We start from the raw sequence: 23999 nt of genomic DNA on the forward strand, positions 1-23999 counted from the left end.
AATTTATTTTGCATTAACGTCATGTTGGGTGAGGGGAAAGATTCAGGGGCAGTTTCTTTCAAATAGCCATACTCCACTGTTGTTATTTTAAAAATATGTGAAGTTATTAAATTGTGGTTCTGACAAAACTATTTCAGGCTGAAAGAACTATCGTTTTATGGATAAGTAAATTATTTTAGACTTGTCTATATCCAAAATCTTTCAATTTTAAGATATTAGATAAATTTAAGACCAGCTAACTAAATTGAGGAGATGAGCTCATACAAAAAAAAATTGAAACCATACCTTACACATTTAATAAAATGCATACCAAACAGCATAAAAGGTATTAAAAAAACAAACACAGTATAATCTGTTATTCTAGTTGTACCAAAAAACTAAAACATTAAAGCCACAACTATCAACGCAAAAAATGTAAATAACTTTATTTATAATCTGTTTTCAAGTTAAGTTGACACAAACTGAAGGAGATGTGACCATGTGGTAGTAAGAGGTAGGAGAGATACAGAAATGGTAGCCAAGTTGCATTTTGCCAGTATGACTATCTGTAGCCTCAAATGATGTTATGATGATTTCTTCAGAAGTTGCAGATTTAATTCTGTCTCAGGACAAATGAGTCTACTTTATACTCGTTACAAAACCAAAACTGCAACTGAAACAATTTCTACGCTGAGTATTACATTAGATGTTTCTCTGATCAGACATACTTAGAATATATTTCCATGCAAGCAGGTTACAGGAGTTTACAATTTGAATGCAAAACACTTTCTTTTCTAACCATTATCACACTTAAATATTGATGGAACGGTAATGATACAAAACCAGTTAGGTGATAAATACATATTTGTTCAGTTAAATGATGAACTGTAACTGACCTTAAATTAAAGTAGTATTTACTGGGATTGGGGTTTACCACTTGATCAAGCAGAATGAAAAATTTTAGTGCAAAACAAAAGTGCAGTTATCACACAGGAAAAGATTCCTTCCTCACCCTGTGATTGAGTTGTATTGCATGACTTTGTGAAACAATTTAACCTATTAAAGGCAAAATAGATTTTAGCATAAATGATCCCCTCTGTTCCTGGCTTCAATGGAAAAGTACGCCATGACAGCTCCTGTTATTGGTTACGCTGTCTTTCTTTTTACTGGGGCTACAAAGCCCTTTTTGTTAATATACAAGAAACAAAGAATGTTTACAAGTTAAGTATTATGCTAATTGCAGCACATTCCAAAAGGGTCAGCTAATGCCATCATTGCAATGAATGTTCTGGTTACATATGATCTGTACTGACATAACACCTAAACATGGCAATATTTTAGTATGCAAAATTACATCGAAATCATCTTTAAGAGAAAATTTCAAACAACTAACCAATGCTTCAATTCCATTTTACCTTGGGGATTGTTACCCCATAAATACAGTAAGCTATAGGGCTGCACATGTGAACAACGACAAAGAAAAATGTATGTTTATGGAAGAGAATACAAGCTCTACAGCAGATTTTGTGTATCATCATACAATTATCATTGTAGTTCTTATGGAGTTCTCAAGAGGTTCTTGACACTTGTGCTGTTTTGAATTAGAAAGAAAACTGACTACATGAAGCTTGCTGTCAAAGCAAGCATAAACTGAGTATGAGATACCTTGAAGTGCTGTCCAGTCCATTCTGAATTTACTAGTTACCCCTCATCAAAGCTAGTAGGGCCCACTTTGGTTGAGAGTATTAAAGAAAAATAAGAGGAACGATGAAGATTTATGCAAAGAGATAGGGTGTTAGGAGCAACGCTTCTCTCTTCATACAACACACTACTTCAAGCAATATCTGTAGAGTAGCTTTAACCTACTTTGCACCTCCACTGACCCTTCTTGTAAATGGGAACCTGGCCTCTTAACTGTGACTGAATTGAAGTCACAAGTTAGATTCCAAATCTGAACTACCTCTGATAAAAGATCATGTTAAGAATAAATTTCTTTGTCATCAGATAAGTTTTTATTTGGAAGTGTGTTTAATGTGAAGCTTAAAGATCTCTACAGCCTCAAAAAAGCAGCTACAGCAACACATACAGAAATTAAAAAAAGAAAGCATCTCAATGCTATATGTAGGCAAGCCCTGCTGAAACTATGAATGTCTTGAAGTTGCTGTTTTAAGCTTTACATCTTTATTCAAAAGATGATACGAGTTTCCTGGGTTTTGTGTGTTCACCAGTTCTGTTCATGTTTCCTTAGACTCAGCTGCATTTTTTCCTCACTTCATAGCTGAAGGCTCATACAATAGATGCACAACTAGCATTTGAAGTCCTAGACTTAGTCCCAATCTTTTATTTGCCTCTACCTGAGGTGGTTTTTTTTATTATTATTTTTATTTTTAACCACAACAATGAATCAGATATAATGTATAAAGTCTAGGAGTTCCTGTGTATTTCTCCCTTTGGGAATCTCTGTTTTACTCATCCACATGCTGTCTCCAATGTGACTGGCCAGCAGAGGTCACTTTGTCTTAGGAATCAAAGCAGGCTCCTCAAATCAATTTTGATATGCAAAAAAATAAATAATTGTGAGTATTGAGAACTTCCCTGGACACAAAACAAACATACCTTGTAGCAGAAAGGAATGTGAACACCAGGCAGAATTAAAAAGAAAAGGTAATATAACAAATATACAGAAAAACAGTGGTCTCTTTCAGAATAAGATGTGCTAAGCAAAAAAAAAAAAAAAAAAAAAAAAAAAAAAAAAAAAAAAAAAGATGAGATAGAAATATCAAAGATGGGAAAAATCTTTAGCTTGACTGCACACCCATTGCTTAAAGGAGATGCATACAATGAAACTGAAAAAAGTCCTTAATTGTTCAGGCCAGTGATTTATCATACACGAACAAAAAGAGAATCCTGCTAAGGCAGCTATTTTGGGATAAGTTTTCAGTACTAGTTATTTATACAGTCATTGAATCAGTGTTAGCTTATTATAGTTATGACTGTTAAGCTTATATTAAATCCTGCATACATACAGAATGTAATGCAGTTTGACATCCCCATGAAAATAGTGCCACACTGCTGACCTCCAGGGCGACCACGATGATTTGAGAATATGGCACCTCTACATGGCAGTAGAGGTGCCTGAACCTTCTTAACGCGATTTCCTTTCCCTAGCCAAGTAGCATTTTGGTATTTGTGGTGTCTACTCAGGATTTCCATCCTTTCCTGCCACAGTTTGTGGTACTCCTTCATTCGCAATCATTTCCCTCCCTTCTGCCAAGCGGAGTTGAAGAGTATTACATGGTACCAACGATGGCCCCTCCACAGATACAAGCAGTCTTCAGACATGAGATTTAAGTACACTATATATTCCAACACTGATTTATGCTCATTATAGAAGGGCACATCAGATGTACATCAGAAGGGCTGATGCATCTATTTTTTCAATAGCATATTTGACAGGGAGTTACAGCTGTAACAATTTTCACCAGAGTAACATGCCTTTTGCACTAGGATTTTAGAATTAAGTTGTTACACAAAGTCAGCCCACTCCAAAACTCCTAGACACTCAACACCTCTGGAGATCAATCTAATGCACATACTGAAAATGACTTGTACATAGGGATTTTAACAGACCACTGAATGTATTTAGTGTATTAATTTTCAGAGGATTAAGTATACATAAATGATATGTTCCAAGTTATGTGCAATAGATCTGTTTAACAGATTTATTATTGTTTGCAAACACACACGAAGAATTTTCTGTCTTCTATTCAAGCAGAAGAGTTAACAATGGTGCTTTTGCCACTAACTATGGTATGCATTTTGAGGTTATATACCATTCCAATTCACATGCCTTCTTTAAGTCAGGAATGCTCCTCAGTACTGCCACTGAAGGATCGGCTCCGGACATGATTTCTCAGTTGCTCTATAAGCTCTGGATTCTGCTGCTGTATCTGCTGTGCAAACTGCTGCCCCCTGTGTTGAACAATTGTAAATAAAATCACCAAGTGAAAAAAAAAGACGAGCAGCTTTTGTAACAAACCAAGACACCCGAATGTAACTGAAAGCTTCACTATATGAAAGTTGAAACTAAAGACACCTTGATTAAGCCTACCCACCGAGTTAGTTGTAGTATTATGACTATCTACTTAAAGTCTCTCCAAACAGAATCTTAATTCTTTCAGACTACTGCATCTACTTGGTAATATGGAAAATATTACTCGCTAAACTAAAATTTGGCAACAAATCTATTCCAGTGATTTACTCCCTTCTCTTTGAGAGGATGCACTCCAGTAGTTAAAGGTAACTACTCTTCTAGTTGAAGTGCAAATTTATGCTAGTTTTTCTAGAAACATGGGATGTGGCTAGCAACTTGTATTTATGAGCCATAGGTCATTAATAGAAAGCATGCATACAGTTACACTGAAGTACACCTGAAGTGTGCTGATTCTTCCAGATGCATCATTGTTATCTTATTATACAAGATCTGGGTCCTGGCTCTTGTAAAACACATTCCTATTATATTCACCTCCCTGAAGCCCTGTTAGTCTAAATGGAGGAATGCCAGAGCACTGTCAGTCAAGAGAAAACTTTAGAACTTGTTGCAACCTGCACTGAGTAGACTCATAGAATACAATTTGAAACCATGTGTATAAGCAACTAAAGGTTTCAAGTAGAACTTTTACTACTTGGCATTTGAAAAATGCACAGTGCATGAGAGCTAAAAAGTGAAACCGAGCACATGGTCACTCCAATTGATGGAAATGTATAATGCAAACAAACAAGATGGAAAGTAAGCCTTTAAGATCTGTTTTAATAATAATCAGGCATACAATGAGTAAAGGCCACAGTTTAACTGGTCTGACGCTATCCCTCTTAAATAGATCATGTGCAATAATGTTTCCACAAATGTAACAGTAAACTGAGTGATTGGTAGTACTTACGCATGGATCAGGCTGGACAAATCCGACAGGCCACCAACACCTGCGGCAGGGCCACCGATGGCATTTGACATCATCCCCGACATCCTGGAACAGTTAGCACAGTGTTGGCATTGGGGTATGCAGGAACCTTTACAGTAAGCAATAAACTGTAGTTCTTTGTTGAATTGCTGGGAGAAACTAAGCTGTAAGAAGAAGAAACTGCAGTAGTTCTATTTACAGTAAGCAAAAATTTTCAGGAATTCAGTACCATCTACCTTTTCTCTTTTAATTCGAAGCCCTGAAGACATTTGTTTTAACGGTACTTCATTTTAATACTTACAGTTGTTGAACTTGGGGATTCTGCATTAAGCTTGCTGCCTAGAATAGATAATATATAGCTGAAATTATAACATTAACTTCTTAGGTATCAGTGAAGGAATTCTACAATTTATTACAAAATCAAGCTAAGTTTATGTCTACAGAGATGAATGGTCCCAAGCAAAAATAATCATTGCAGGGAAAAGTGTTTGTTTTTTTTTTTTAATATGTTAAACAACAAATTTTCATTGGACATGCAAAATATGACAACAAGACAAATATAAAACCCTGTACTCTAAAGCTAAAAAAGATTAACATAAGATTTCTAGGTACGAAGGTTTTCAGTAGGGCTTTTTAGACAATGGTCTGAGTTTTGTTGATTCCCAACTGGATAAATCAGTTTTCCAACTATTATTACTAGAGACAATAAGCTGTTGAGACTACAGAGACTAACCAGATTGTGGACTTACTTTGTACTATGGTTTTGCCATAACATGTATCTTCTTTGATAACTTGCCTATCTTCTTATTTCATAGTAAGCATAAGGTCATTCATATCTCTGATTCATAAGGTACCTCAAAAATTCTGTTGTGTTTACTGTAGTGTAAGAGTGTATAGGGACAGGCACTACAGAATAAGCCAGGTGATGGTTTAAAGTCAGTAGTGTAATTCCTACAGAAGTCAGTGGCTGTAAAAAACAACAGTTGTATCTGCTCATTCACTATCTTATTAAATGTAGTACAAAAACCAGACATGCATAATATCAGTTGGCTAATAAATCTCCATGCAGCTTCTTGAAAGTCATCTGTTTTCTCTAGTCTACATTTGGATAAAAAAATGCCAACTAAAGATCAACTCTGAGGGAAGTACAGGATTTTTTTCTCTCTCCCACCAGTAACAGCTTTGATGTGGCTCAAAAAGAGGCCAGAAATGGCTTTCTCAAGGTCAGTAACTTTTTTTTCCTTAAAAGAACAACAAAACAACAACCACCACCAGCAAAAAAACACCCCCACCTCCCATCACAACCACCACAGGAAAAGTTTGTTAATTAATTCCTGTCTGGATGCCCTGTGTTCTATTCACTTAATCTGGCATCTTCTGGAAATGATACAAACAATCATTTCATCATAGTTAGCTCCACATTAAAGAGTACATCTTCGACTCTAAACAGATGCAGACTGTCTGAGTAAGTCATGTGGCCAGCGAAGCTGTACAGAGTCCCAGTGTTATTTCATCACTAATGCCATTGGAGAGTTCACTTCTTCCTTTGCTTACCATCTCCATACCACAGTATCAGCTGCATTGATCTGTTTTCCATGTGGGAGCACTGGTTGAAATGTCCTACCCTAGAGAAGCTACCAGAAGGGTAGTAAAGTTTTAACTGGAATCCCAAAAGAAATAAATATGTTTTGCATTTTTTCCCTTCAAGTTGTGTTCTTTGAAGTTAATTCATACAAATTGGCCCGGACTACCACGCATGGAGAAAACTATTGAGGGACAAAATCACAATTTGCCAGCACACTAGAAGTAAATGAAAGCATTATGTGTTAATTACATTCACTATTTTTGCATTTCTTGAAGTATTAAACACTTAACAATGACAGGGAGAATTTGAAAAGGTAAGAACAAAAACGTGTTCTGGATAGTTCTCTCCAGGAAGTTAGTTAAGCATTTGGTAGACTGCATCTGAAACAACAGCTATTCATTTAAGAAGTGATTTCTATGTATTCACTGTTAATTATTATGTGGTGAATAGAAAAGATATTTCCACCATACTGTTGACAAGTGTTTTGCTGTTCATTCCATCTGTAAAAACAGCATAGCTATCTACACATATCATTGTTCGTAAGTAGGACAGAATCAGTTGGAAATGAGACAGGCATCAGAGGAGATTCATCCTCCACTTCTCGGTTTGACTGTAAAATCCCTTTGAAAATAAATTCAGTATAGCACAACTATTGCCCATTATAATAAACATTAAAATCCCTTGTGTTTAGAGTTGTTCTTAAGGATTCAGTCTTAAAAGCAACATAAAGCTTGAAATATACTCACCATACTAATGAAGGCAGGATTATTTATCAAGCTTGCCATGTCAAAACTCAGTCCAGTTCCAGTCTAAAAACAAGTAAAAATTGAAAGTAAGTTTACCTCCAAAGTCCCAGTTAAAACAATTGTTAATAAATAGATGCAGAGCTAACTTACAGGACTGGACATGTCTCTTAGTTTCTGTTCTGCTATTTTCAAATTTGACTTGTAAGAGTCATTTTCTGGATCAAGATCCAGTGCTTTTTGGTAACTGGTAATTGCTTCTTCAAACTTATTCACTGAGGTCAGAGCCAACCTAATGTGAAATAAAGAAATCCTGGGTAGAACATACATGACTATCAAAAGATAATGATAGATTTTTCTGCTCCAAGTAAAACAGCATCTCACAACTAACTCTTCTCTTAAGCACTAAGTTAAAAGAAGTTTTGCTGTAGTGCCGCTACTGCTTAGAGTAAGCCTTTATTGTAGTAGAACAGATGATCCCTCAGAAACTCATTCTGCATCTATATGTATGCAAGTTTCATTAAAGAACTCTTTGGCATTATCAAGTGATTTAGTCTCTGTTTTAGAGCACAAGTTAGATCCAACATGAGCTCAGAAATTCCTTTAAATGTTTCTTCCATTTCTTTTGATCCAATAGATTATTCAGAAGGTAAGTAGGATGGAGATACTCTTAACGTAAATTGTGCAGTTTCAAGAAACCAAACAGTAGAACCACAAGTTTCAGTCTAACAGCTTTTTGCACTGGATTAGTTGCAAGGTTCTCTTGGATCTTCTGCTTCACCGCTTGACAAATGGGTTACACAGGATAGTAGCAATATCTTTAAGAAACCCACGTGTCAGAGTAGCCTACTTAATCTTTTGAAAAAGATTCAGGAGAGCACAGCATGGATTATCTACTATTTCTGAAACAATGTTTGTTTTCAAATTTGATTAGTTCCTACATTTAAAGCATTATCTTACTTTGAGCTATGCCAGAAGTCCATCTGGTTGCAGTTTCAGTTCTGCCTTCTGCTATATATTCAATTTATTCTGATCTCAAAGCTAACCCATTTTTTTCTACATTTCGTGAAAGATCTGTGTAACCTACATTCAACTTCTATTTAGTACTCCAGTTTCCCTTTAGTATGTGCTGAGATAGATACACAGACTGTGTTGATAATAAGCCTGTACTAAAACCCACTAACAGAACTTAGTCCTTTATGTCAGACAAGAGAGATCAGTGTTAGGACACATTGGTCACAGTCATTACTCTCAGTGATAACGAACTCAGTAGCAGTACAAAAATCCAGGGTTTTCCAATAAAACTTCTGGAGGAACCCATGCAATATTAATGTCTTCTCCCTTAGCACAGTTGCAATGCAGCATTCTCCCTTTTGGCCCATTAATTTGTCGAAATAGTTTCTGACCAGAGGAGAAATGCAATCAGGTATTTCTGTGACGCAACTGTGTTTATTTATGGGGAAAGTATGCTAAATTCCGCTTCCTGGAACACACAACTCAGAAGAGCAGGCAAGTTTATCTGCTCGCAATTTCAGATCCACCTCCTACCCAGAAGAGTGCTCTCTCAGTCATGCTGGAAGCACATCTTTAACTGTCTACACTGCTCCCATCTCTGCATATTTCTGTGGCACTTCTGTTCCTTTCTGCAACATGTACAGAGCTTCCATCAAATCCTCAGAAAAGCTGATGTATGTGCCTTTCTAATGCAGTCAGAAATCCTAGCTTTCTCATAAGGAATTCTTTTTGAGATGGTTTCTGCACTTTTTTCCCAGTTATTACTAAACAAGCACTGTTTTCTGACTCAGCCTGTGACAAATACATTATTCTTTCAAGCTGCTGAGTTAAGCAACAACCGGTAAGTAAGAATATATTCTCTATTTAAGCAGTCAGACAAAAAAGGAGAAGCTTGGGAATGCCTGAGAATGATCCCACTTACACTGTTTATCAAAGGGTACACTGCTCTTACATACAAAATTCTAAAATAACCTCCAATTTCCAATTAAATCAACCTGTGGTTTCCCTCTACCTCACTGAAATCTGGGGATTTGGGGTTCTGCTATATACAGAAACAATATAAAGACAGTTATATAGGACAAAAATTCAAAAGTCCTTAAAATTTCAAAGTGAATTAGCTATGCACTAGATGATCTTAAAGGCTACATTTGTAGTATTAAAATAAACTCTGTCTGGGGAGGTTTTCAAATGACAGAATTCCATCATTTTTGATCTTAAATAAATGGCCCCTGGCACAGTCTTTTCCCAGGCCAGTTAGCCCAAACAATTTTAGGGCATGGTTCAGAAGTTAACACCGGCCAAGGCAATTTAGCAATAGGCAGTTTGGATGTGGTCACTCCATACTGCAAACAAGATTTTAATAATATAGACACAGGCTATTTTGTACCAGCTGACCCCAAAGAACAATCCCAAGCATTTTTTTTTGATTTACTAGTATAGATAAAACCACAAAAGCCAAAAGCATGCATTCAGCCTACACCTTCATAATACGCTTGATTATTAACTATGCAAAGCTACACATCTCAGAAGAGTGTCCCTTGACTAAAGCAGGCATCTCATTTGGGAGAACATTTTTGACATTTTTAGATATAGCACTTCATCAGACCCTCTGCCTAAAGGGACAATCTTCCTAACCACTCAGACAGGACTGAGAAAAAATGCTAACAGGACAGAGCTTAGTCTTGCCCAAATATCCGCCTCTTCACAGTCACTGTACAGAAAAATCAAACCTCAACTGCTAGCACTGAAGGCCCGGTACCTTTAAGGATGCTGTTTTCTAAAAGCATCATTAGCAGATTCTCTTTTCTAACAGCATAATTTTTATAACTCATAATTAGGTAGGAGATTAAAAAGAAAAACACATCATGACTTCCTAAACTAAATTTACAAAGTTGATAAACTGAAATTAAAAAAAAAAAAAGAAAATCTAACTGACATAGTCTGATATGACAATGTTGAGATCAATCACAGATACAAAACTTAAAGCCGACAGCATGATAGGGTCATCTTTAGAAAATTGCTACACTTTCAGGACAAGAATGTCAGTTAAGCAAAACAACATGGCTCCACTTATTTCAGAAAATGTATGGTGATTTACATGTGGGCCTTCAGCATTTACTCAGATTTCTATTGGCTTACCCCATTCTCCCATATGCTTTGCTGTACTTCGGGTCTATTGCTATGGCTCTCTCACAGTCCTTTATTGCTTCACTGTATTTGTTGAGTTTACTTTGAGCAGCAGCCCTAGGAGAAAACGTAGAGGGGAAAAGAGGGAGTTTAGTCAAAAAACAGTAAGAGCAAGAACAAAAAAGCTTAGGTATCTGCATGTCAGTTACTGACTTTAGACATGTTTTGTCTTACTGACATTCACTAGTTAGGCAATGCCTCAAGTTTCCTTAATCAAGCAGGTCAAGCAAATGTTCTGAATTAGGTCCATGCATAGGTGCATTGCTAGACTGGGCTTTGGAGAGCAAAGACTCACCTTTCAGGACACAAAGGAGAAATTATTCTAAAACTATTTTATATCTAGTATATGACTATGCACAGAACACATCACAAAATCTATTGCATGAAGTGAAACTCTGAATTAGTAGTTGACATTAAATCGTTATTTAAACAGAAATACTCTATACAATTGCACTTTTCCCATAAGGACTACACTTTTATTGCATTTTGAAGGAATACTGTGATTTTTCTCTGCTCTTTTTTTTTTTTTCTCCCCTTAAAGCAGTTAAGTCTCTGCTTCAGAAAGCACAGAATTGCCTTTCAGTATGACCCATCCCATTTGCTCTCTGAATCTGACTTCAGGATAATGATCATAAGGAAAATAACAGCTTCACACTAATTATGAACTGAAGTGATATTTCTTTTATGTACGTAACTGTATCTCAGCAAAACTCATGCTTGCAAATAAATTGGGATGACACTTCTTAATCTCTGAATTACTAAATTAAAATTGTATCTCCACACCAGAGAAATACTGAATGCTGTGGTTATTTATACAATAAGGTTAAAGACTTGTCCCAAACTAAAAAGGCAATTGTAATAACTAATATTCAAAATTTTCCCAGTTTGAAAAGTCTCAAAATACTCTAATTAGTTCTTCTTTGACTAAAAAGCTATAGAAGAAATAATAATATTTCCATTGCATGAAGCACTATTTTTTTTGTAATAGGAATGCTAGATGCTACAACCATCACTGTATTCAATCCCTTCTCCTGTGATAACCTCAGATTGGATGTTTTATCTGACTTTGATTAAAATCTTTTCTGAATGAACTACTTATAGCTTTTAAATATTTAGGCTATGTAACAGTGGTCTAGCTCCTGTAGATGCCAGTAAGGTTTGTAGGTAAGAACTGGGGACAATGCTTAGTTTCTCATGTGTTTGAACAGAAAGTGTTCTTTCCATGTTTAAAAAAATTGTGCGGTCAGTTACAACTTCAATGGCACCTAACCTCCCTCTTTATCCCCCTGCTGTGAGTAAAAAGCAATGCTGATAAAGGTGGTAATTCTTCATGGATTCCAAGCTAGCTCAAATAAGATAAGGCCTATCTTTATTCAGACACTGCATCCCTCTGGAAACTCCAAAGAACTGCCTGTCTTCTTTTAAGTAACTTTATACAGTACTGGGCTCATTGACGTCAAGATTCATTTTGGTGCTCACAAATGTAGTCTGTGATGATGTATAGCACAGAAAACAGTGAAGTATTTTCACTCTTTTGACAATTATAGATTTGGTGCCAAAGCTCATTCTACTGAGAAATCTTTCAGTTATTTGGGAGGCTTTTGAATCAGGTTTTATATTTGATACCTAAAATCACTTACGCAATCATTCTTAAAGATGTAAAACAATATTACTATGCTGTGCATTCCCTTTCTCTTTATGTCTGCCATGAAACACTGAGTCATATACTTGCATTTATCACAAACTAAACTCTGGAGTAATGGAAGCACAGCCCCCAAAAAGGAAAAATCTATAGAGTACACTGCCACAAGGCCAGGTTGACTGCACTCAAGTTAATAAGTCCTTCTGGACAGATGCACTGAAGAGTGAAGAGCAAAGGAGCTCTAGAGGCATGGCAGCTTCAGCAGGGCTTGTAGATTACACTGCTTTTGTTCTTATGTTGATCCTCAGGGCAGTATACTGAAAGTGCATGCTGCTGCTAGGATAACATGCCCTTCCAAAATTCATCTGGTCCAATGTCAATGCTACACTGAAGAAATAATTATAGAATGAAACTACGACAACACAGTCTTGTTATTTTTCCAACAGGTTGTGCATAAAAATGCTGAGTACTTATACAATCTTTCAAATCTCCTAAATGCTGTAACACATTAACACTATTTTTTCCAAGGGAAGGCAATACTATAGGAGACAGAGATAGCAGCTGAATCACTAGACCATTGAAATAAAAAAAAAAAAAAAAAAAAAGACTCCTACTACTCTCAATGGACTGAGAACCACAGCCTACATAGTGATTTAATATATTAATATGTTAATTTAATATGTTAACCTCTGCCTCACATGTAATTCACATTAAATAGCCCCACACTATTTTGATCTACTTCATATTTTATCTTTAAAATAATGTTTATTAAGTTTGAGAATAAAAAGTGTGTATTATTCTGCTTTTACCTGTTGCAGTAATAGACTGCATTGTTTGGATCCAGTTCTATAGCCCTAGTGTAACAATCCACTGCTGCAACAAAGTTTTCTTCTTTCATATGATTGTTACCTGAAATAAATTATTAGAACCTCATAAGCAGTTAAAAGATACATCATTATGTATGAAAAAAAGTAGAGAAACTACATTATTCTAAATAAGGCAGTTCTGATGGCACTTTGGCACTTTTGCGAGACACATTCTTTTAAGTACAACTGGCGTGGAATAAAGCAAATAGAAATATCTACTATGTCTGTAAAATTCATTATGCACATGGTAGTCCACCACATATGCCTTCCTCTTCTTTTTTTCCTATTTTTTTTCATATTTTTTTTTTCCTATTCAACACTTTCCAGATAGTTTCTGCTGTTAAGTAAAGATCCCTTTGTTGAGAAGTATAACTGTAATTGCAGTTCTATTCTAATACAAATTCATCAGTTTTAACTAACTTTCCAAGACTCATAGTCCAATAGGCAGTATGTTAATTCCCTTCTGGTCTCACATCTACCAAAAACCTCCCTATAACTACTCACTTAATATGGGAGATAAAAGCAAAATCCAAGCACACAGACCCCATTTGTGTGATGTTGTCACATAGTTCAAAAGATAATGAAAAGCATATATAGCACAGGCAATCCAAAGTGATTCAGAAGTGAAATTTCTTACCATCAAAGCTCTGATCTTCTATGCAATAATAAAGTTTCATATCTGATATTTTTAAGTCTACTACAGTGAAAAGGCAGAATAAAGTAACTTCTCTACACAAAGAAAATGTTGGAGTTAAGTTCTTTAAAAACTACAGATACCTTCCATATTTCTTCCACCCTGAGACAAGGCATTCCTGGTGGTTTCTTACTTTGTTTCTCTACTTCTTTGTTACTATAAAAAGTCCTAGTTCAGAGTGCCTGAGTCTAAGGTTGTTCCAGGTGCCACTGCTATAGATTCTTGGCTTGCTAGATCCTGCAGAACCTGTCTAGGTTTCTCAGTAACATCAAGAAGTTGTCAGGAAACAACAGACTTTCACTGATTTCATTGTATTTTGGTATAATATTTAAACCTTCTCTGAGACTAAGCAAGAGAAGGGGCAGGTCAACAGGTTACTACAGCTGTAACTTTCTACAGTTATAAATGCACAGGCAAATGCTAGAATGTTTCAGTCAGAAAGAAAGAAAGATTGTGGAGCAAGCAGTTTTAGGTGACAATAGTAACTGAAAACAATTACACTTGCATTTATTTGTGACTACAAAACAATTAATAAACAAAGTCAGATATATGTAACCAAGTATCATCAGTATATTACAAAATCACCTATTTTAACAGTGATACAGTAGACTATAATTACAGTCAGCAATCACTGCCAGTGAGAAGGCAAACTCAAACTGTAATTTCATGTATAGAATCACAGAATTTCTAGGTTGTAAGAGACCTCAAGATCATCGAGTCCAACCTCTGACCTAACACTAACAGTCCCCACTAAACCATATCCCTAAGCTCTACATCTAAACGTCTTTTAAAGACCTCCAGGGATGGTGACTCAACCACTTCCCTAGGCAGCCCATTCCAATAATGCCTAACAACCCTCTCAGTAAAGAAGTTCTTCATAATACACAATCTAAACTCCCCTGGCTCAACTTAAGCCCATTCCCCCTCGTCCTGTCACCAGGCACGTGGGAGAACAGGCCAACCCCCACCTCGCTACAGCCTCCATTAAGGTACCTGTAGAGAGCGATAAGGTCGCCCCTGAGCCTCCTTTTCTCCAGGCTGAACAAGCCCAGCTCCCTCAGCCGCTCCTCGTATACTTCCAAAATACACACGGATTATAACTGCATCTGCCTCATTTTTACAGGCCCACCATCTACGCATCTTTCCTTTAATTTAGAGATCTACACACGAAATCCTACTGGCAGTTCAGACTCACAAGGTAGCTGCACTCCACAAGATTGTAGCAGTTAATGTTTCCCTAAAACAAAACTGCTATTGATGATCATCAAAGCTGGAATTTCTGATACTGCTCTGAAACAAAAGTGACTCGAGATACAGGGCTATGTTGGAGCTCGTTTCAATGGGTACCAATATTGCTCTCTCTGCAGCTCTAAATTGGCTAAAGGAAAACAGAAGAACAGATAGACCTGTTTCTGCTCAGATTAAGCAATTCCATACAAAAGAAAATGCAACAGTATTAACTTTTTTTTTTGGCCAGCATTAAAATAAAAGGTTATACTTTTGAGTGCATATCCTTTTATAATGGAAGTACTACCATTATAATTTATTTACCAAGCAGCTCTGTTTAGGATTAAGCCACAAACCTGCATATAATCTGTACTCTCCATTGCTTACATTAAGCAAAATATCAAGTGGTATACAAGGGCAGAGAAGTAAATTCAAGTATTTGCTAGTCTGGAGGGTATATCACTCAGGTTTCATAATGACCAAGAAAGAAAATTAAGCGATCTGATTTCATTTCATCCTTCATTAGTCAATTTCTAGAGGGCAAGTTTGAGGGTGGAGGAGGTACAGGCTGGTGGCTGAAAAGGTGTGTAAAGTTATTCCATAAGTAAGGACATACAGACAGAAACCACAAAATGATAGAATTACAATATTGTAGAAGATAAGGCTCAAATGGATTTCAACAAATTGATGTAATTTATTTCACTAAGCTCAGACAGACAAGTACTCAAAACTGACAAACCTGATACCAGTGATAGATAAACTTGTGTGAAAACGAAAAGGACTAATATGAGAGAGCAACATTTAAAAATAGGATATGATGTTTTAAATTTATTATGGGAGTTAACCAAAAGCACTATGAGCAGTCCCAAATTGCTTATTAGTTCTTCTGACTGCCAACACTTTCAAGTGCCCTTTATCAAAGTTTAGACCCCTTCATTTTTTTCAGTAGAAATATGAATTGCTTTAGTATCACTACACTAAGACTAACACACAGGACACATTCATTTTGTTTTCTTAGTCCATTTCACAAAGCCCTGAGGACTAACAGATTAGAAGATGGAAGACATTAATTTAGAGCATGAATTGCTGTAATATCCACACCTAGAAAGGACTGGATATCGCTAAAGTCCTATAACCACAGCAAGCCCTGCAGGTATTTTCTTAGACTCTGAATGGCCCAAATTACTTACAAAATAACAGTCCCCTTACAAAATAACAATCACCAGTGGAAAAAGTGTGAAGTTTTTCTATGAGTTGTGTTGCCCAGTCCAGCTGCTTTACTATCACTATCCATTATAACCAAAAAAAATCTTATTCAGAGCACACGATGCTTATTTCTATGTTAATTTACAAACCTTCATCCTTCAGTTGGTCTGCCTTTTCAATATCCTCTGGTAAAGAATCTGAGAGAGGCAGCATGTCGTTCTGTATGTAAACAAAACAATACTTTTTCATTAAAATACAAGCCGTAATTATAGGCTGGACAACATTCCATCAACAAGCAACAAGATCTCCTATTTTGCAGAGTACAAAACCTAAAACATCACTAAAACTCTTAGAAGAGAAAGATAGCTTGCTTTCTACTACCAAAGAAACCTCATGGCTCATAACACATTTTAAGGAAGCCAAGAAGAAGATAGTTGATAAGTCTCTACAATCCCTGGTGGTTTCTGTGCCTCCTGTACTAGAAACTCAGAGATAGCACATATTACTAGCATGGATTTTAAAAAACTTAGCATTTTAAGGTTAGCACTTAGGGATATGTTTTTAAAACTGAACAACTAAATTATTTCCAGAAGGGAATGAGAAGCATCATAGAACAGTTGATGAGCTCAATCGATTAACTGAGGGATAATAACCTTTAAGTGAGAACTATACAATCCACTGTTCAGTAACATCCTACATTGAATTGTCCTTGTCTACTTCAAATTAATTCCTCCCACTGCCCCTAAAGATTCTTGTTCTGCCTGCTTTTATGGAAATTTCACTCTTTTCCCATTTTCCTTAAGTTTTCACATTTTTTGACCTACATAGTACTGCAAGGTTGTGTATACAATACGAAGTTTTATCACATAATGGCAGAGTAAGTCTAGAATTTAAATTAAATTCTTACCTTGTGGAAAGAATTTCTGAACATCTCTATCAAATGCTGTGGAGGGGCAAGATGAGTATCTTCTGGGTTAATCTTAAACACAGTCTCCAGACACTGAATTGCAACTTACAAGAGGAAAAAAAAAATCAGGTCACCAGTTTCTCAAAAGAAGTTTAATTTCTTTAATTTATTTATAAAGCTGTGATTCACTTCTTTATTCAGCTAGTAAGAGCAGCAATTTGAAAGACATTGTAAAATAAAGAGGCTACCCGATCTGCAGAGAACTGGCTATAAGCCATACAAAATCTTACGTAGTTCTAACGTTATTCTTAAAACAATTTATAATTTTAATTTCAATTCTCTCAATCATTTGATATATTTTTAAACGTACAAATATTTAACAAAAGCATAACTCAAAACACGTGTCACATGACCCATGCCAAAACACAGCCAAACTGCCTAAAGTTTGTGTGACACAACAGAAGAAAATGGCTTATCCTTAATTACAGAATAAATGTGGGATACTTGTTAGTTTTATCTTTTCTGAAGTAAAATATATTCATTTGAAGACATTGTCTATTAATAAAATGCTTCATTAATCACTACTCTTCATCCTGTAAGAAAATCTCTCTACATCATCCTTTCACACATTCTGTTGTGTAAGGATTAAATGGCTCTCCCAGTCCTGCAATAATCTACATATGCTCACATGAAGCAATTCTGAAAAAGAAGTAACCAAGTGCCAGAATGAAGTTTCAAATGTCGTCACGTTTCCAGACAAAAGAAGATGAATGGCAATTAGTAATATATAGCTTTGTCTATACATTATTCTATCTCAAATTGTATTGATACTTTCCCTATCATCTTGAGAATGCAGTAGAACGCTTCCATTAAGGTATACATGTATCATCTAGATGTTTTAGACTGAAAACTGAGGAGGAGCAAAGAATCCTCATAAAGTGTAGCTTTTAGCAGAAAAAAGTATTTTTTATGTCTTATTTTATAGATATCACATTTTTAACCTGAACTAGAGATAACTGAGGACAGCTGAATTCAAACTAAGTATCAGTAAAAACTGAATCTTAGAATCTATAATTAATTTCACTCCTATGTTAATGTAATAAATGTAATGCCAATAAGAATTCAAATTATAAGAGACCCCAACGCTGATCTCCAATTAAAATTAAAATCACTGAAAGCTAACAACAGTAAGGCCAGTTTGAGGAGCCTGTTTTCTACACCATAGCTGGGCAAAACAGAAAAAAATAAACTTGTAAAACGAGTAGTTAAACTTTGAACAAATATTTTTTTAAAACTCTCATAACATACAATAGAAATCATTCAGAAAAAAATTTAGTACCACAAAATTAAAGTTCATAATATGTAACAGTAATTGAATACATAGTGAAATACACATACAACTTGCTCCTGTAACCTATAAATGTTAAAAATACATCAGTTTGCCCCATTCTAAATTCCTCAATAGAAGTGGTGAAGGATTTGGGTTAAACTCCTTTACCTCCTGCTATGTAGAAAAACTTATAGTAAAGTGAGCGCTGATCATGCCAAATTCTGGATGATATATTAGCAGTACTCCTTGTTGGGTCTATCATAAAATCAGTGGAACTGCATGTCTAGTTTTTTGTTATATGACCTAATAGGAAGCTAATGCCCAAAATATACCTACCCTTTTTCCCTCAAACTTATTCTGAAGACATTCCCTTTCCTGAATCCTTCACCTGATTTGTAGTTTTATGTCAATTTGAAGTACAATCTTTACCTTTCTAAGGCATTGTCTATAACAGTAACTCTTTATCTGACATGAGATTTTTTGCAAAGTGCAGTAGTACAAATCATGCTTAAACAAAAGAATCCAGAATATATTTTCATTATCAGGAAGTATTTCCATTAAATAAATAACCAGTTTTACAGTGAAGTCTTTAGTTCTCTTTTAACTGAAAAATGGAAGTATAATCCTTATATCTCAAAAGTACAATTAAAATAAGAGGTCTTATGGGATGAATCCATAGGTTAGAATGTCAAACACATCTTAACACGTAAGACAACAATAGAAACCTGTGTAAAAATACATTGCCAAAGCTGAAACTTTTCCAAATCAGACAATATATTAAGTTGTGAAAAGATCAATAACTACCCTGTTTTAAGATACTATGGTAAAAACCTGGCCCAGTAAAGTCAAAGGGGTGAAGATATGTTTTTGTCAGAAATGTATCTCACTTAAGTGAGGCACTGTTAGCTGCCACAGGCTCAAAGTCATCAGAAAGTTGTGACTTACAGCACCATGTGAGCTATTCACCGATGAGGCCAAAGTTATCTGTTCTCCCTGTTACCTCCACCATCACATACACTTCCAGAGACGTAGGCAGTTGCTGCAGCTCATACAGATCACCTTGCAAACCAGTGCAGATCCCTACCTCCCCAATGAACAGCTCAAAGAACATCTGGGGCTCACAAAAAAAACCTACTATGTTACAACAGGAGCATGTGGACTGTGCTGGAGCCCAGCTCAGCATCCCCAGTGCCACACAGCTCCAGGATCTTTTGCTGTCCATGCTCAAGCTGCAAACAACATTGAGGCGTCACAGCAGACTTGCAAGCTGTTGATCACTGAATAATGAATATTAACTGGGCTGCTGAGGTATCCTGGTTTTGGCTGGAACTGAGTTAATTTTTTTCAGAGAAGCTCACACCTGCTGTGTTTTGGATTTTTGATGAAAATCAGTGTGTTAACACCGTTACGTTTTAGCTGTTGCAGAGCAGTGCTTGCACAGAGCCCAGGACGTTTCAGCCCCTCGTGTTGCCCTGCCAGTGAGGAGTTGGGAGGGGACACAGCCAGGACAGCTGGCCTTATGGGGCCAGAGGGATGTCTCATAACATATGGGGTCATGCTCAGCGATAACAGCTGGAATAAAGAAGGAGGAAGGGGAGAACATTTGGAGTGATGCTGTTTGTCTTCCCAATAAATCATTATGCATGACAAGCCCTGCTTTCCTGGACGTGGCTTAACACCTGCCTGCTGATGGGAAGTACTGAATGGATTTCATGTTTTGCTTTACTCATGTGTGTAGCTTTTGCTTTACCTAGTAAGCTGTCTGCATCTCAACCCCTGAGTTCTCACACTTTACCTTTCTGATTCTCTTCCCCATCCCACCTGGGGAGAGTGAGCTATGTGGTGCTCAGCTGCCTGCCAGGGCTAAGTCATGACATGAGGCCCCTTTAGTGCTCAGTGTCAGCTTGCTTCATCTTACACATACCTGTCCCCCAACTCTAGTGTTACAAGCATACCTCAACTTAAGGGGTACATGCCAGTTTCGAGAACTCTGCCTTTGAGGACTCACTGCAGTACAATCATCTCCAAAGTCAGGAGAAAAAAAAAAACAGCCTTGTGCACTTCGTAGAGAGTTTCTGCTTTAGTCCCACAGAAACAGGTGCTACAGACAGGAAAAACTTGTAGATACTGCAAGGAAAGGGAAGAAACTGCTATTTAAATACACTGTCTCAGGTATAACTTGGAGGAAGTCAAGTTGCCAGTTCATACAATAGGGTTGAGTGTTAGAACAGAGACCTGTATCACTTCTCTGGATCCTGGATTGCAAAAGAGTGTATTTCTCCAGTCTATCTTACAATTACTCTGATTTCTCAAATTAAGTCATTTTTATTCATTATGTAAGCATAAAATTCCTAGAGGAAAATTACCGTATCATTGACATCATTTTGTAATATAAACATGCAGAATGCAAGAGTTTGAATACATGCTAGACTTATATTTTGATAAGGTCTCAATTTTATTTGTAATGTTTTATCTTTTTGTTGTTTTGCGGGGAATGGGAACTACTTAAATTACTTCTTGGCATAGATACTTATACTGTGTTTTATCTTTTCACTAAGATACATAAGGTATCAATGAAAAACATTAGTCACATTCTTTCATCCCTTATGTCTTCACCTGGCATTAACCAATTCAATGCGTAAGACTCAGAGTACTGCTATTCCACAAGCAATAAAGATATTTTCCTCAACTAAAGTGACTCATTTATTCAGTATGCCTGCCCCGATCCTCTAACACATAGCATATGGTATCAAACTTCTGGCAGGGTACAGCTCTAAAATTAGGATTTCATATCTGTATTAAAATGGTAAGTTTCATATCAGCATTTAAGCACAAGTGAGGTTTTATAATATTTTTGTTCAGAAAACAGAATCTGAAAATTGTTGATTCCTTCAAATAAACATTGGCTAAGGCTGCTCTACAACAGGTAATCAGGTAAACCTTCACAGGCATAACCCAATGTTTATCAGCATTATTATAAAAATGAAAGGAAAATTTGTTGTCTCCCATCATATGAAATACTTTCATGAAATACTTTCATGAAATACTTTCATGAAATACTTTCATGAAATACTTTCATCATTGCTTTCTTTCACCAGCTGAACAGAAGTTTATTACCAGAGTACCATCATAACCTGATACTGGTTAAATTCATAGATGACTATCATTTTTCAAATGTGCAGACCCTATCTGTGGAATATCCTTTGAATAGCATGCTACAAATGTCCATTTCTTGTTTCCATTGGTAAATAATTAACTACACTGTAAAAGCAATAGGCAGAGGAAGGAAGAACATTCCAGGTTTCCCTTTTAAAGCTTATGCCTCTTAGACTCAACTCCGTAAATTTCAGGAAACTCAATGATTGACTCCCTGGATGTTGTTTATTGCCCTGGTAGTTCTAGCCTTCCTCTTTATACCTCCAGTTCATCCTCCCATTGAGTCACACAGCCAAAGACTACTTAGAGCAATGCACAGGTCTTTTAAATAGATGCTATGAAAAGCTTATTGCAGAATTAAGAATCTTTTTGTTCTTCTCTTGCTTAATTCCACATTGTGATAAGGCCTCCCAGGAATTAGAGAAAAGAAATGAGAACAACGTGAAGGAGGAAAACACATCAAACATTAGTGAATGTCTCAAACACACAAATGTCCATCTTCCCGTGGCCATGTCTTCTGTTACAAGAAGTTATATACTAAACTGAAAATATATACTACTGTGTGCTCTTTGGAATTACTGTTTATGTAGAAAAGCAATGCAAAGCATTTATTTTATTTTCCCCATTCTTAGGATCTTTTAGATTTCCCTCATAAACTACCCAGAATTCTTCTACGTATAAAACAGGAGTTCTTCCCCATATGCCAAAACCAATATATGGTTATTTACATCACACACACAAAATGCAGGAGGAAAATAAACATAAAAGTAAAGTGAAAATGAATCAGTTGGCAAAAAGTTGCAGGATACATATATAAATCATTCCCATGTCTTGCATTATGGCTTTGTCTAACTTGACGTGGTTCAAAGTATTAAATAACTGTCACTTAAAATTCCTGTAATTTCACAACTTTAGAGCACTTTTAAAATGAGAAATGTTTTAAAATTAGTTATCTCAGAAATACTAAGATCATCGTTTATTCTCATATAATATGTTGTGGCAGTTTCAGTGAAGTCACCTCAGTTACTTTCTATACACAATAGAAATACATTTGGCAATATACACCAAATAATGTAACATAAGCATGCATAGTACCTACCCACGTATTACTATCTTCATCACTTACCTTCCAGGCTTTCTTGTTCATCTGGAGTGAAAGTATCTATCTGACTCTGCTCTCTCAAGAAATGGATGACAGCATAAACCAAGCGCTTCACTGATGACATTTTGAAATTGTTGAATTTCTCCTGTGTCTTAAGAAGATTAGGATCTCCTATTTCTGGAAATAAAATATATTAAAAAAAAAAAAAAAAAGGAAGAAAAGCTTTATAATATGGCAGGACGTATGCTTTGGGCCCAGTCGTTAATTCCTGGAGCATTCCAGCCTCAGTCAGAAACGCACCCAAAACATGAAAAATCATCCTTCACGAGACAGCTGAATAAAGCAGTGCCTTGAGACGAGCCATTGAATTGTAAGCGTTATAGGGAATCCTACAATCCTCTAGTCTACGAGCAAAAGAGGACAGATTTCCTTGGGCTCCTTCCTGCCGGAGAGGTCACCGAGGATAAACCCAGCAACTTATTTTCCCGAAGGATGCAGTTTGGGTTTTATTCCCAAGACACACACACCTGGAAGTGGGGTCACACGCCTAACTCATATAATCCCTTAACCCTCCACGCCGACAGGGAGATGCAGTGACGTAAAGGTGCAGCGCACGCTTCCACACGCGCCCTTCTGTTTCCCGACCTCGCTGCACGCTCGGTGGTCCCTGACACGGGTGGCTCCGTCCCACTGTCGGAGTTATGTAACTTGGGGGAGAACCTCGTCTCCTCCAACTTTCCCGGTTATTATTTTTCCACAAACCCCTCCGGGGCCAGGCGGGCACCACCTCCCCCCTTCATCTGCTTGGGGGGGGGGGAAGGAGGCTACGGGGGGGGGGGGGCTCAAACGCAGGCTGGGCACAACAGGGCCGAGACCACGGGGGCTCACCCCACACCTCCCCACTCACACTCAGCCTCACGCTCAGGTTCACACTCACGCCCCTTCCCTGCCACGGCAGGGCCGGCTGCAGGCGGCTCCCACCGAGGAAATACCGACCCAACACCAGCCCCCCCGGGTCCCCCGGCTCTCCCCGCATCCCCCCGGACCCTTCGGGACCCCTCGGGACCCCCCGGACCGAGCCCCCGCCGCCGCCCCCCGCACCCCTCGGTCCCTCCGGGCGCCGCCTCGGAGAGGGGCTCGGGGGGGGAGGCGCGGCGCGGCTGCACGGCGGGGGGGGGGGGGCATGGCGCTTACCGAGCCGGGCTGGGCAGAGCTGTGCCGAACCGAGCCGGGCAGGGCAGAGCCGAGCCGGGCTGAGCCGAACCGAGCCGGGCAGAGCTGAACCGGGCTGAGCCGAGCCGGGCTGTGCCGCTGTCAGCGCCGCCGCTGGGCGGGGAGGAGAAAGGCGGCGGCGGAAGCGGATGCTCGGGGCGGCCGTGGCGGTGCCCGCGGCCGGCGGTGAC

The 23999-nt window shown here is 37.5% G+C and overlaps 1 protein-coding gene across 1 annotated transcript; it reads right to left on the bottom strand.

The window, feature by feature from the left end:
- Positions 1 to 441: 441 nt before the first annotated feature.
- Positions 442 to 23978, bottom strand: SGTB (small glutamine rich tetratricopeptide repeat co-chaperone beta). Its single transcript, XM_082784318.1, has 11 exons — positions 23791 to 23978; positions 22621 to 22773; positions 17009 to 17112; positions 16251 to 16320; positions 12918 to 13017; positions 10419 to 10523; positions 7419 to 7557; positions 7269 to 7331; positions 5239 to 5276; positions 4920 to 5003; positions 442 to 3951 (listed from the first exon to the last, which is right to left on the bottom strand). The coding sequence occupies exons 2-11, from the start codon at positions 22718 to 22720 to the stop codon at positions 3840 to 3842; spliced, it is 915 nt and encodes a 304-aa protein (XP_082640444.1). The 5' UTR covers positions 22721 to 22773; positions 23791 to 23978; the 3' UTR covers positions 442 to 3839.
- Between the last annotated feature and the right edge of the window lie 21 nt (positions 23979 to 23999).

Source organism: Aythya marila (assembly GCF_965140915.1).
Source record: "Aythya marila genome assembly, chromosome: Z".
Lineage (NCBI taxonomy): Eukaryota > Metazoa > Chordata > Aves > Anseriformes > Anatidae > Aythya > Aythya marila.

Bases quoted from the DNA above. Each gene is read 5' to 3' on its own strand.
- SGTB (XM_082784318.1), bottom strand. From the start codon at position 22,720: ATGTCATCAGTGAAGCGCTTGGTTTATGCTGTCATCCATTTCTTGAGA. The intron at 10,524-12,917 runs GTAAAAGCAGAA...GTTTTCTCCTAG, and splicing joins GCAGTCTATTACTGCAACAG to GGCTGCTGCTCAAAGTAAAC. The intron at 5,004-5,238 runs GTAAGTATTAAA...TAACTGTTCCAG, and splicing joins AATCCCCAAGTTCAACAACT to GATGTCGGGGATGATGTCAA.